Source organism: Artemia sp. Qi Xiang Cuo, chromosome 13, assembly GCF_049724085.1.
Source record: "Artemia sp. Qi Xiang Cuo chromosome 13, ASM4972408v1, whole genome shotgun sequence".
Classification (NCBI taxonomy): domain Eukaryota; kingdom Metazoa; phylum Arthropoda; class Branchiopoda; order Anostraca; family Artemiidae; genus Artemia; species Artemia sp. Qi Xiang Cuo.
Window position 1 is genome coordinate 22338198 of NC_142806.1, and position 12958 is coordinate 22351155.

Consider the following 12958-nt stretch of genomic DNA (forward strand, 5'->3'; position numbering starts at 1 on the left):
TATTTGAAAGGTTAGGTAGAACTATAAGGTAAAAGACAATTCTAGTTCTCATGAATAACGATGCACTGTCTATGGCGCTTGTGGTTCCTAGTTCATAATTGGCATCTTAGTTACATCTATGTTTTTATACTTGTATAATTTATTATCTTTACTTATATACCTTGATATAAGTGACCAATATTTGTGTTTGCAAAATATATGAAAAACTAGACAAAACAACAAAAATAACTTATTGCCTCAGAAAAGAAAAAAATCTAACACATTCAATTCCACTCATTACAATCTTGATTTCCATAAAAATATGAGTCTATTTGGATGAATCCTCTAAGTACACAAGTCGTTCGTTTTTTAACTAATTTATTCGTTTAAAATCAATTAGGACTAAATTAAATTGTAGAATGTGTTCTCCTTTTTAATAGTTAGCTCCTTTTATATGTAGCTACTGTAGTAAATAGCTACTTTTAAAAAACATGCAAAGATCTACTATCTGGTGAAAGTAGAATGAAAACAAAAGACAAATGAAAAATTTGACATTCACAAAAGACAAACGACAAATTTGACATTAACAAAAGACAAATGACAAATTTGATATTGACAATAGACAAATGAAAAATTTGACATTGACAAAAGACAAATGACATAGACTACTCTAGAAGCGCATAGGCTAGCACACAGAGAACTACATAGACTACTTATAAAAGCGCAGTTAGCACACCTTCCCCCATTTTTTCACCTCTTCTTCTTTTTCTTTTGGAAGTGTTAATTTTCGTCATTGTTGTTGATTTATATCTCTCTGTCTGCCTTGTTTAAGTTGACATATACAAGTTGTATTACGTAAGTTTAATAAACTGTCTTGTTGTATTGACAACGACAAATTTGACAAATGAAAAATTTGACAAATGAGAAACTTGACACATTCAATGTCAAAAAATAAATTTGAACCCCCCTCCCCCCCATAGCTTTCACATATTCTATGGTCTATTTATCCACTGACAAAAAACTTCTTACCTCCCATCTGGAAAGCTTCTTGATTTCATCCTCAGGTACGCCAAATTTCCTTAAAATGCCTCTAGCTTCGTTTAAAGGAAGACGACGAAGATCAGCCGTAGTGCCTGACACAATACGCTTAGGCTGCTGCTCAACTTCTTCTTTGTTAACAGTTGGCTTATTAGGGACACGGACATAGGAAAATCCTTCACCGCATCCAGTTGGATCCGCTGGTCCTATTATTAAAAGAAAAATTTTACGTTAAGTAAATTTAACGTAGCGTAATGCTACATCAACATAATAAAAATATAACGTTAGGTGAAAACACCTGTATGCAAAAAAACACAAATACTTTGTGGTGCGATGACAGAAAACAGATCTCAAGACACGAGAAGAGAATGTTAATAAATATACATAAATATATGATAATACTATTTAAATACAATAATTATAGCCAACAGAAAGATAACTATACATAAAATTTTTCGCTACTAAAGCAGCTAAACATTTTAACAGGCCTTAATTCGAAGGTATCTGCAAGTAACTCCGGTAGAGATCAGGGGATTTGTTTTATTTTTATGACGGGTTTACTTCTGTTTAAGCCCGGTATTCCATAATATTACGTATGTCTTTTAACTGTGGCACTTATTTATGCTTTCTTAACGATAAATAACAGTTTAAATAGGGATAAATCCTTTCATTAGACAATGAAAAAAAAACAATAAAAAAATATCCAGTAAATTTTTTTATTGTTTTTTTTTCACCGTCTAATAAAAGGATTTATCCCTGTTTGAATCGTTATTTATTGTCATGGAAAAGGCAGTGTGGTCTCCGATATTACCTGCTTTCTTAACGGAGTTAGTAATTTTAGATTCATATAGTTCAATGCGCAGCATAAAATTGTGCAAAAAAAAAAAATAATAACAAAAAGGTTGTCTTTATAATATCTGTTGCATATAATCTAGATAAACATCTTAAGAAATAGACTTAAGACAAAAGTAGATGTTAATCTGGAAAGATATAAAACTCAAACGCTTTGATAAAGACACACGAAGACATAAATAAGGATATAAATTAAGTTACTATAAATAAAGAGAATAGAGTTATATGTAAAACTATAAATAAATATATATGTATAGAAAGAAATAGAGACATGAAATAAATTAATACAAATAAAGATACAAAAATAAAAACATGCAGATACAAATAAAGATTTGAATTAAGTTAATATAAATAAAGATAACAAAGATAGAAAAATCTAGATACTCCTGTAGCGATAGCAATTAAGATACAAATTAGTTTAATAAATGAATATAATAAAGATTTTTAAATAAGGATAAAAATTATAAAGAATAAAGATATAAATAGAGACATGGTAAAGATGTATTAATAGAGCTATATAAAAAAAACAAAGAGGAATTAAAACCTTCAAGCCCCACAGAAAATTTTCGTTTTTTTTAATTGTCCCAAAAAATTTGCTGAGAATTAGGATATTCCTTTCATCTGCGTTGTTTTCAAACTTCATCTGCATTGTAAACTAGTTAGGGTTAGGTTTGTGTGCGAAACTTAGAAGTAATATACGCACATTTAACTACTGTATCCCTTTGGCAAAAGTGGATCTTTCACCATCGGCCGAATGCAAAGCAAGAACAATAGTAATGAAATAAATAACAAATAAATTGTGAAAATAACAATAAAACTAAAGGGGAACCCATACAAAGTAGTGTTTTGCGTAAGTTGGATAGTAATGAAAGGATTTATAACCATAATATGTTTAGGTAATATAAAATTAATAATAAAACTGGGTAACAGTACATATTATCGTTTTCTTTTATACTGAAACGAACTTAACTTTGAACAAACTCCTGATGAATAGCTAAGAATCTGAAGAGACGAAACTCAAGTTCATCTCAGAAAAAAAAAAAAAAAAAAAAAAAAAAAAAACCGGCAAAACAGTATAAAAAACAAACAAAGAGGAATTAAATTTTACTGAATCCTATTCCTGTTTTGAATCCTAAATTTATTCTTACATTCACTCCTACGAGTCTTACTGCAGTTCTACTATAAAAAGTTTCGAATTTATTTTATAGCACACACTACAACCCTTTTCCATATTTGCGGCACAAATTAGGTCCAATTCAGCTTACTCTTGTATTTTCAAGCCGTCGTAGCCAGTGATTGGCACGTTGGACTTGCGATCCTATGTCCTTTGGAGCAGGTGTTCAAGTCCTGCAGTTAGTTTGGGACAAGGATCAATAGAGTAGCACTGAAAGCCCAGCCCGAGTCGCCCACCTTCAAATTTTTAGCAGGACAAATCCAGGGGAAACACGGAAAGCGTCGGATGATTTGCCCCCACCCAACACAGTACCCCTCACCAAAAGCAGAGTCAGGAGATTAGTATGATATGTATGCCAACAAGTTTTTCTTTTTTGTGTTTCAGCTTGGTTTTCTATATTTATTCCTACAAATATACTCACTAATATTAGTTATATTCAGATTATTATTCGCTTTCCTATTTCCTTTGGCCCAGAAAGGCCTTTCAATATTGTTTACTAACGTTTGGTAGTACACAACGTATCCTTAAATTTATATATAATTTCCAGTATGTATTCTGGCAGTTACACCTGTTCAATATTAGTAGCTCTATTCAGTTTCCCATTCAGTACAGCAGATAAAGTCTAAATATTTCCACGCAGGTGATAATTTGAGTTGCTATTCAGCTTAAATTTATACCAATTTTCTAACAAGCATACATTCAGTCCTGATAGTACTATTCAGGTTGTATTCAGTTTCTTATGCTCATAGATAAGCACAGTTGATACTTTTCCAAATCTGTGATATAAGGTATGTCCTATTAAGCTTATTAATACGTTAATGCCAAAGTTCCTACAAGTACGCTTTTCTTAGTACCTATTCAGTCCTAATAGTTCTATTCAGGCTTTTAGTCCTGTTTAAGGCCAAACGAAAAGCAGGTGGTCCCCGACTGGGATAGGAGTATGCTATAAGGAACATTTTAAGGGAAATGGGAACTTCTTGGGAGGGTGCAGAGGGAGCCTTTGAATAGATTGGAATGGAGGAGGTGCATGCTTAGCGGTGTTGGCCTCACACGGCTAGGTGCTGCAGTGAGCTGTTAATAGCAGTAGTAGTAGTTATTCTCATAGGTACGGACAGTTTATATTTTTCAATTGCGATATAACGTATGTCCTTTTAGTTTATTTTCATATCTATACCTATTTGCCAACACTTATTCTAATACTTACACCTGTTTTTTCGCATTCAGGTTCTTTGTCAGGTTACTATTCCCTTTGGTGCACAGACTAAATATTTTCAGCACTTCAGAAATAAGTTAAGTACTATTCAGCATGTTCCTACACTTCTTCATAGTTTCCTACATTTATTCTTGTTCTGACATGCATTCAGTTCTATTCATGTTGTTTTTCAGTTACTCATTCCCTTCGGTACAAACAATTTAAGTGTTCTCCATAGTTCTCTGCGTTCAGCACTGTAGTTAGGTACTATTCAGTTTATTCATAAAATAGAATTTATTTGTGATTAAAAGCCATTAGGCTATGGCAGAATATGCAAAGTAAACAATAATTACACAGAGATTGCAGTTTGTGTTGCTAATTTAGACTGCTGGTTGCACTCTAAATTAGCAATGTAAAACTGCTACCTGTCTTCCAGTTTTCCAGAAAACGCCGAATGTAGTCACACTCTGACAACATCCGAGCATTCGAGGACTTGATCTTTCCCTCGGTAGGGAATTGAGATTCAGATTGAGCATTATGATTCCAATCATATGGGATGATTTTGCTCAACTATTTCCCTTAGAATTACAAGCTTCCAGGTTCCCTCTTTTTTTAAATAAATGGCTTTGAAAAACAAATAATCCAAATCAAATGCTTGTCAAATTAAAGGGATAATTCAGACGCCAGTGGACCTGGCAAACTATGGGTAAAAATTTGCTCCTATCCCCTTTCTAGGACTATAATGAAAGAGAGGTTAAGAGGGCTAGAGCACGTGTTAGGGATAAAAATTTGCTGGGGTAAAATTTGCTGGGGGAAAAAACGTGGGGTAAAAATTTGCTCCGATCCCCTTTCTAGGACTATAATGAAAGAGAGGTTAAGACGGCTAGAGCACGTGTTAGGGATGCTTTAGGAAGTATGGTAAATTGCGGAAAATTATGCTTTTCGGTCATCCAGCTGGCACCAAACAGAAAGCAGGTTCGTCGTGGAACTTGATGGGGAAAAATTTTTTATAAAGGAAATTGATTTTTCAAGGGGTATAGCTTTTTGATATAAAGGAAATTGAATTTTTAAGGGGTATAGATTCAGTGTGAATCTTTTTGATATAAAGGAAACTGAATTTTTCAAGGGGTATTGATTCAAAGTGAAGATTTTTGATATAAAAGAAATTTAATTTTTAAGGGGCTTATATTCAATGTTAAGCTTTTTGATATAAATGAAATTGAATTTTTAATATGCAGATATTCAGTTTGAAGCTTTTTGATATAAAGGAAATTGAATTTTAATTGTTCATATATTAAAATTGACGCTTTTTTGACAAAAAGGAAAATGTATTTTTAAGAGGTATTAGCTTCAGAGTGAAGCTTTTTTATATAAATGAAACTGAATTTTTAAGAGGTATAGCCTCAGTGTGTAGCTTATTGACATAGATGAAATTGAATCCTCAAGTGATATAGCTTTTTTATATAAATGAAATTGAATTTTTAAGTGATATAGCTTTTTGATATAAAGGAAATTGAATTTTTAAGGGGAATTGCTTCAGAGTGAAGCTTTTTGATATAAAGGAAATTGAATTTTTAAGGGGTATAGCTTCAGAGTGAAGCTTTTTGATATAAAGGAAATTGAATTTTTAAGGGGTATTGCCTCAGAGTGAAGCTTTTTGATATAGAGGAAATTGATTTTTCAAGTGGTATAGCTTTTTGATATAAAGGAAATTGAATTTTTAAGTGGTTTAGACTCAGTGTGAATCCTTTTGATATATATGAAATAGTATTTTTAATGTTTGGATCTGCATAGTTTAGCTTTTTGATAAAAAGAAGATATAAATTTATATGGTTATTTTTTCATAGTGAAGTCTTATGATAAAATGAAAATATTTTTTTTAATTGTTATAGATTCACAGTGAAGCTTTTCTATATAAAGGAAATTGAATTTTTAACGGGTATAGCTTCAGAGTGAAGCTTTTTGATATAAAGGAAATTGAATTTTTAAGGGGTATATCTTCAGAGTGAATTTTTTTGACATAATGGAAATTTAATTTTAAATGTGTATAGCTTTTTGATATAAAGGAAATTGAATTTTTAAGGGGTATTTCTTCAGTTTGAAGCGTATTGTGATAAAGGAAATTGAATTTTAAATGGGTATTGCTTTAAATTGAAGCTTTTTTATATAATGCAAAATGAATTTTTAAGGGGTATAGCTTCAGAGTGAAGTGTAGTGACATAAAGTAAATTGTATTTTTAATTTGTAGAGCTTTTTGATATAAAGGAAATCGAATTTTTTATTAGTATAGATTCAGAGTGAAGCTTTTTGTCATAAAGAACATCAATTTTTTATTGAGAATATCTTAAAAGTGAGTTTTTTTGACGTATAGGAAATAGAATTTTTAAGGGGTATAGATTCAGTGTGAAGTGTATTGACATAATTGAAATTGATTTTTTAAGGTGTCGAGATTTATTATATAATGGAAATCGAATTTTTAAGTAAAATATATTCAGTTTGAAGCTTTTTGATAAAAAGGAAATTGAATTTTTATGGGGTATAGCTTCAAATTGAAGCTTTTTGACAAAATTAAACAAGATTTTTTAAGGGGTATAGCTTTAGAGTGAAGCTTTTTGATATAAAGGAAATTGAATTTTTAAGGGGTATTGCTTCAGAGTGAAGCTTTTTGATCAAAAAGAAATTGATTTTTCAAGGGGTATAGCTTTTTGATATAAAGGAAACTGAATTTTTAAGGGGTATAGCTTTTTGATATAAAGGAAATTGAATTTTTAAGAGAATTGCTTCAGAGTGAAGCTTTTTGATGTAAAGGAAATTGAATTTTTAAGGGGTATAGCTTCAGAGTGTAGTTTTCCGATATAAAGGAAATTGAATTTTTAAGGGGTACAGCTTTTTGATATAAAGGAAATTGAATTTTTAAGGGGTATTGCCTCAGAGTGAAGCTTTTTGATATAAAGGAAATTGAATTTTTAAGGGGTATTGCTTCAGAGTGATAGCTTTTTGATATAAAGGAAATTGAATTTTTAAGGGGTATAGCTTCAGAGTGAAGTTTTTTGATATAAAATAAATTGAATTTTTAAGGGGTATAGCTTCAGAGTGAAGCTTTTCGATATAAAGGAAATTGAATTTTTAAGGGGTATTGCTTCAGAGTAAAGCTTTGTGATATAAAGGAAATTGATTATTTAAGTAGTATTGATTTACTATGAATTTTTGTTATAAAAAGAAAATTGAATTTTTATGGATTAGTGATTTTTGATATAATGGACATTGAATTTTATGTGGTCTATCCTAAGTTTGAAGCTTTTTGACATAGTGTAAATTGAATTTTCAAAAAGCTTCACTCTGAAGCAATACCCCTTAAAAATTCCTTTTCCTTTATATCAAAAAGCTCACTTTGAAGCAATACTCCTTAAAAATCAATTTCCTTTATATCAAAAAGCTTCACTGAAGCAATACCTTAAAATTTTAATGGGTATAGCTTTTGATATAAAGGAAATTGAATTTTAAGGGTATTGCTTCAGAGTGAATCTTTTTGATATAAAGGAAATTGAATTTTTAAGGGTATTGCTTCAGAGTGAATCTTGTTTAATTTTTAAGGGGTATTTCTTCAGAGTGAAGCTTTTTGATATAAAGGAAATTGAATTTTTAAGGGGTATTGCTTCAGAGTGAAGCTTTTTGATATAAAGGAAATTGAATTTTATGGGGTATTGCTTCAGAGTGAAGCTTATTGATATAAAGGAAATTGATTTTTCAAGGGGTATAGCTTTTTGATATAAATGAAATTGAACTTTTGAGGGGTATCGCTTCAGTGTGAATCTTTTTGATATAAAGGAAATTAAATTTTTAAAGGGGTTTATATTCAGTGTTAAGCTTTTTGATATAAATTAAATTGAATTTTTAAAGGGGTATATCTTAAGATTGAAGCTTTTTTGTGATAAAGGAAATTGAATTTTAAAGAGGTATAGATTCAGATTGAAGCTTTTTGATATAAAGGAAATTGATTTTTAAGGGGAATTGCTTCAAAGTGAAGCTTTTTGATATACAGGAAATTGATTTTTTTAAGGGGTATTGCTTCAGAGTGTAGCTTTTTGATATACATGAAATTGATTTTTCAAGGGATATAGGTTTTTGATAGAAAGGAAATTGAACTTTTAAGGGGTTTCGCCTCAGTGTGAAGCTTTTAGTTATAAAGGAAATTGAATTTTTATTGGGTGTTTCTTCAGAGTGAGGCTTATTTATGTAATTGAAATTGAATTTTAAAGGGGTATAGCTTCAGAGTGAAGCTTTTTGATATAAAGGAAATTGAAATTTTTAAGGGGTATTGCTTCAGAGTGAAGCTTTTTGATATACAGGAAATTGAATTTTTAAGGGATATTGCTTCAGAGTGTAGCTTTGTGATATAAAGGAAATTGATTTTTCAAGGGGTATAGCTTTTTGATATAAAGGAAATTGAATTTTTAATGGGTTTTGCTTCAGAGTGAAGCTTTTTGATATAAAGGAAATTTAATTTTTAATGGGCCTTGCTGCAGAGTGAAGCTTTTTTATATAAAGGAAATTGAATTTTTAAGGGGTATAGCTTCAGAGTGAAGCTTATTGACATAAAGGAAATTGATTTTTCAAGGGGTATAGCTTTTTGATATAAATGAAATTGATTTTTTAAAGGGTATTGCTTCAGAGTGAAGCTTTTTTATATAAAGGAAATTGAATTTTTAAGGGGTATTGCTTCAGAGTGAAGCTTTTTGATATAAAGGAAATTGATTTTTCAAGGGGTATAGCTTTTTGATATAAAGGAAATTGAATTTTCAAGGGATCGCCAGGTGAAGCTTTTTGATATAAAGGAAATTGAATTTTTATGGGGTATTGTTTCAGAGTGAAGCTTATTGATATAAAGGAAATTGATTTTTAAAGGGGTATAGCTTTTTGATATAAAGGAAATTGAATTTTCAAGGGGTATTGCTTCAGAATGAAGCTTTTGAACCAGGTGGGACGGAAGAGGAATGTGCACCGCTATGTTGGTCTAAGGCAGTTCGGTGCTTCGATGAGTTTCTAGTAATAGTACTAGTAGCAGATTCTACAGTTTCTTTGCTGGTTCAGACACTATACCAGTTTGGCATTGAAAGAAATAAATTAATTTCTTATGCAATCTATTCCTATATTCATACACATCTTCCTTTATCAATAATTATTCGGTTTCCTATTCCTTTTGATTCATAGCAATATAAATCCTTTCAATTATTAAAATAAGCGAAGTACCCATTCCAATGCGAGTCGTTGACTAGAGAGTGATTATTTGTCTGTCTTTCTCTAGTCTAGTCTATTTCTCTGGTTTTATTTTACTGAGCACCTGAACCAGAAGCTTAAAAGGTAACTTACCAACTCGTCAACAACTTGGTCATTAATCATGGTTGCAGCAATTGCTGCCCATAGTAACCGAAAATTTAAAGACACTTTTTGAAAAAAAAACGGTCGAGCAAGAAAAAGTCGTTATTTAAAAACTGATTCAGTAATGGTATCTGATGTTTTCGAATTAGTATTAATGGTGAAAGCTTAGAGCAAAAAAAAAAATTTAAGGGAATTTCAAAATATCGCCTGAAAACCCTCAAAAATAAAATCGGATCAAAATAAAATCTGCACCATTTGAAACGTCATTGTCAAAAACCATGGTTTTGCATGGTTTAATATATGATATGACACTTATTAACACTAAAATTTTTTATGGCCCATCGTTAATACTAAAACACAAAAACATCAAGATTATAAACAAAGACAAATCCTTAACTCCAAATTAAATTATTATAGGTTAGAAAAAACGGTCCCTATGTATCATAACTGTACCCAAAAACTTTCCTAACTTCTTAATCCCCATAAAATTGCTGTCACTTAATATAATACCCCCCATTCCTCCCTTGTATACCAACTCTGAAAAATTTCACATGCAATAACCTGGAAAATAAATTAAGTCATCCTCACCATCTCCACACATTGGCTGAAATTAGGGTCTATCTTTGACTGCACGCTTCCCAGGTACTTTCTTCTGTCACCAATTGGTAAATAAAATAGCTTGCTGATATAATCCACTCGTTTCTTCCTTTCTTCACGATTTTATGTTTTATAATCCCCGCTGGAACCTCCCTATTAAGCCTTGTCTTAAAATAAAGTTCCTCCCCCTCCACAACTTCCTTAATACCTAGATTTACTAATTTAGATAACTGAACAGTTATCATTAATACTAGATAACTGGATTTCCTAGTTATCTAAAACAATCCTTGCCTGTTCTTAATTCTTTTCCAGGTATTCCACTCCCTATCTCCTCCGCAACTATCTAAGATATATCTTACTTGGCTAGCCCAAGAACCCTTATAGAAATACCTTCATTTTTAGCATTTGAGAGGCAATCTTGGGCGTGGTTTAGCTGTTTAGTATTTCTTTTTATTCTAAATTCTTTCCAAGTTCTACCTCAGATACACTTTTAGCGGTGGATTTCTTTATCCTGATATTATTCGTTTACATCAATCTATGAGGAGACCAGACTAGCTACCCAATTTTGGAATATCTACTTGCCTTACTTGCAAATAGAAAAAATAACTCATATATAACAAATAAATAATAGTCCTAGGGCTTATTTTTACTTTTCAGGCAAGAAACGGTTAAAACAAAATTACTTCGGTAAATGGTTTATTCTGCTTAAAAACCGATCTATCAAGCTCACCATAAAACTATTTACCTGTAAGCTGTAAAAGACATTTATTTTTCATTGCATGGATATAAGCTTTGGTTGTATTCCAAGGTGCCACTTTGATTTCGTCGTCCATCTTTAGTTGAAGGTCTTCATCATCATCATCATCTTGTGTAAGCATGAATTTCTCACCATAACCAGCATCCTTAAGACGCTGTTCTGCCGCAATCATACTAAAGAAAGCGCAACACTGCTCGGGAGAAACAATTGCTCGCAACTCCTCTTCGGTTTGAAGTCGAAAATCGGGTTTTAAGACCCACCAATTTGAATCCAAACCTTAAAAATTAGTTCAATGAATGGTTTATTCAACTCAGAGGCAGGTTTAGGGGAGGGGAAGGGGCCATTTTCCCCGGGCGCTGATATTTTAGGGGTACAAAATTTCAAATAAATAATCTAACGGTTATAATCATTTTGTGACTTTAAAAGTTTTACTTCTATTAAAATAGAGTACGGGACGCAGTTAATAAATGAAAGTAAATACTAAATGATTCATTAATAAACAAATAAGTTAAAAAATAAAAATGATTAAATGCAAAATAATAATTTTTTTTTAATAATACCATTTAAAAAATAAATAATTAATTAATTAATCGATTACAAAAATTCTAAATAAATGAAAATTTTGTTAAGATTTGTTCTGAAAATTTTGGGGTTCCACCCCTGTTTCGTTTCCTTTCAGATAAATGACCTGTTTTCTTTTTCTTAATTACATTTGCTTATAGTATAATTTCACATGACAGGTTAAATCCCCGTTACTAAGAGATAGTGGTCTTGCAATAGGTGAGATTTGAACCAAGTTTATTTTTATACTTCCTGGTTTGGGAGTCATTGAAAGATAAATCTAAGAGTTAGAATTGGGTTTTAATGGGGATGTAACTGATTGGCTGGACCAAGCGGAGGTCCAACCATATGAACAGTTGTGTAAAGATTATTATTATTTTTTAGTCTGCGTTTTGACCCCATTTGGGGAAGGACATTTCTGTTGTTATATGTGACCCTTTTGGAAGAATACAAGTAAGGTGTTTTCTACCAACTGTGTACTATTTTCCGTAGCCCAGGCAGGGTAGGAATAGAGCTACAAGGTACCGCCATTATTATATTGACAGGGAGGTTTGTTACCTCCAAAGTAGTGAGGAAAAAAATATATTGATTGAAAAAATATATTGAATTGCGCAAGAAAAACCCACGCGTGTGTCATTAAACTTACACGTGAACATTTTGAAAAGCTGCCAAGGTTTTTTGTTATTGTTGTCAATTGCACAATGAGTGTACTGTTTGACGTAGACATTTTTTAGGAGCCAATCAGAGACATTAGAGGCTGCTCAATATACGATAACTTGATTTATGGTTGGGATTTGAATAAAAAGAATGGTTTTCACTACATTACATTAGTAAGAGAATTGAATTCAGAGAGAATAGTTTATTTGAGAGGATATTAGTAGAGAAAAAAATGAGTGGTGCATTTACATTGTTGGAGATTAATGATGGAGCAAACAGCAGCAGCAACGGTATACCAGTACCCAATGTGGCTGTGGAAATAACCGCTGGCTGTAGACTATGCCTTGAATGGGACAATATGTATGCTAGATACGTGCTATCATTAAGCAAGTTCAAACAGGAGGAGCAACTATGTTTTGCTGAAAAAGTTAACATTCTTCATATAAATAAACTTCGGTCAGCATTAGATGTTCTATCGAAATATATTGATGAGAACAAAATGCATCAGTCAATAATATTATTATTGTAAATATGCTCAATACAACTGTTTGCAAACCAATGGCATTTTTATTTATATAGTATAAAAGCGTATATTTTTTAGACTAGAAAAATAAATTATGGTTAGTCTGTAGTTGGTTGTGAGAGAGATAGGACTCTAAAAAATGGATAGATTTGAGAAAGAGCGAATTATGGGGAATCTAGTGCTTATGGAAAAACATTTGATTCTAGATGACGATTTTCTAGAGCTGTCTATTCAAAGGAAGATATTTTC

General features: G+C 31.5%; 1 protein-coding gene across 4 annotated transcripts in view; it reads right to left on the bottom strand.

The window, feature by feature from the left end:
- Positions 1–12958, bottom strand: part of Taf1 (TATA-box binding protein associated factor 1) — a 185967-nt gene that overhangs the window by 29455 nt on the left and 143554 nt on the right. For all 4 annotated transcript variants that reach the window (XM_089099541.1, XM_089099540.1, XM_089099539.1 and 1 more), the window contains 2 exons: positions 10957–11244; positions 1009–1223 (listed from right to left, as the gene is read on the bottom strand). In XM_089099541.1, the coding sequence (XP_088955667.1) occupies positions 1009–1223; positions 10957–11244 (503 nt within the window). The remainder of the gene's footprint in view (positions 1–1008; positions 1224–10956; positions 11245–12958) is intronic.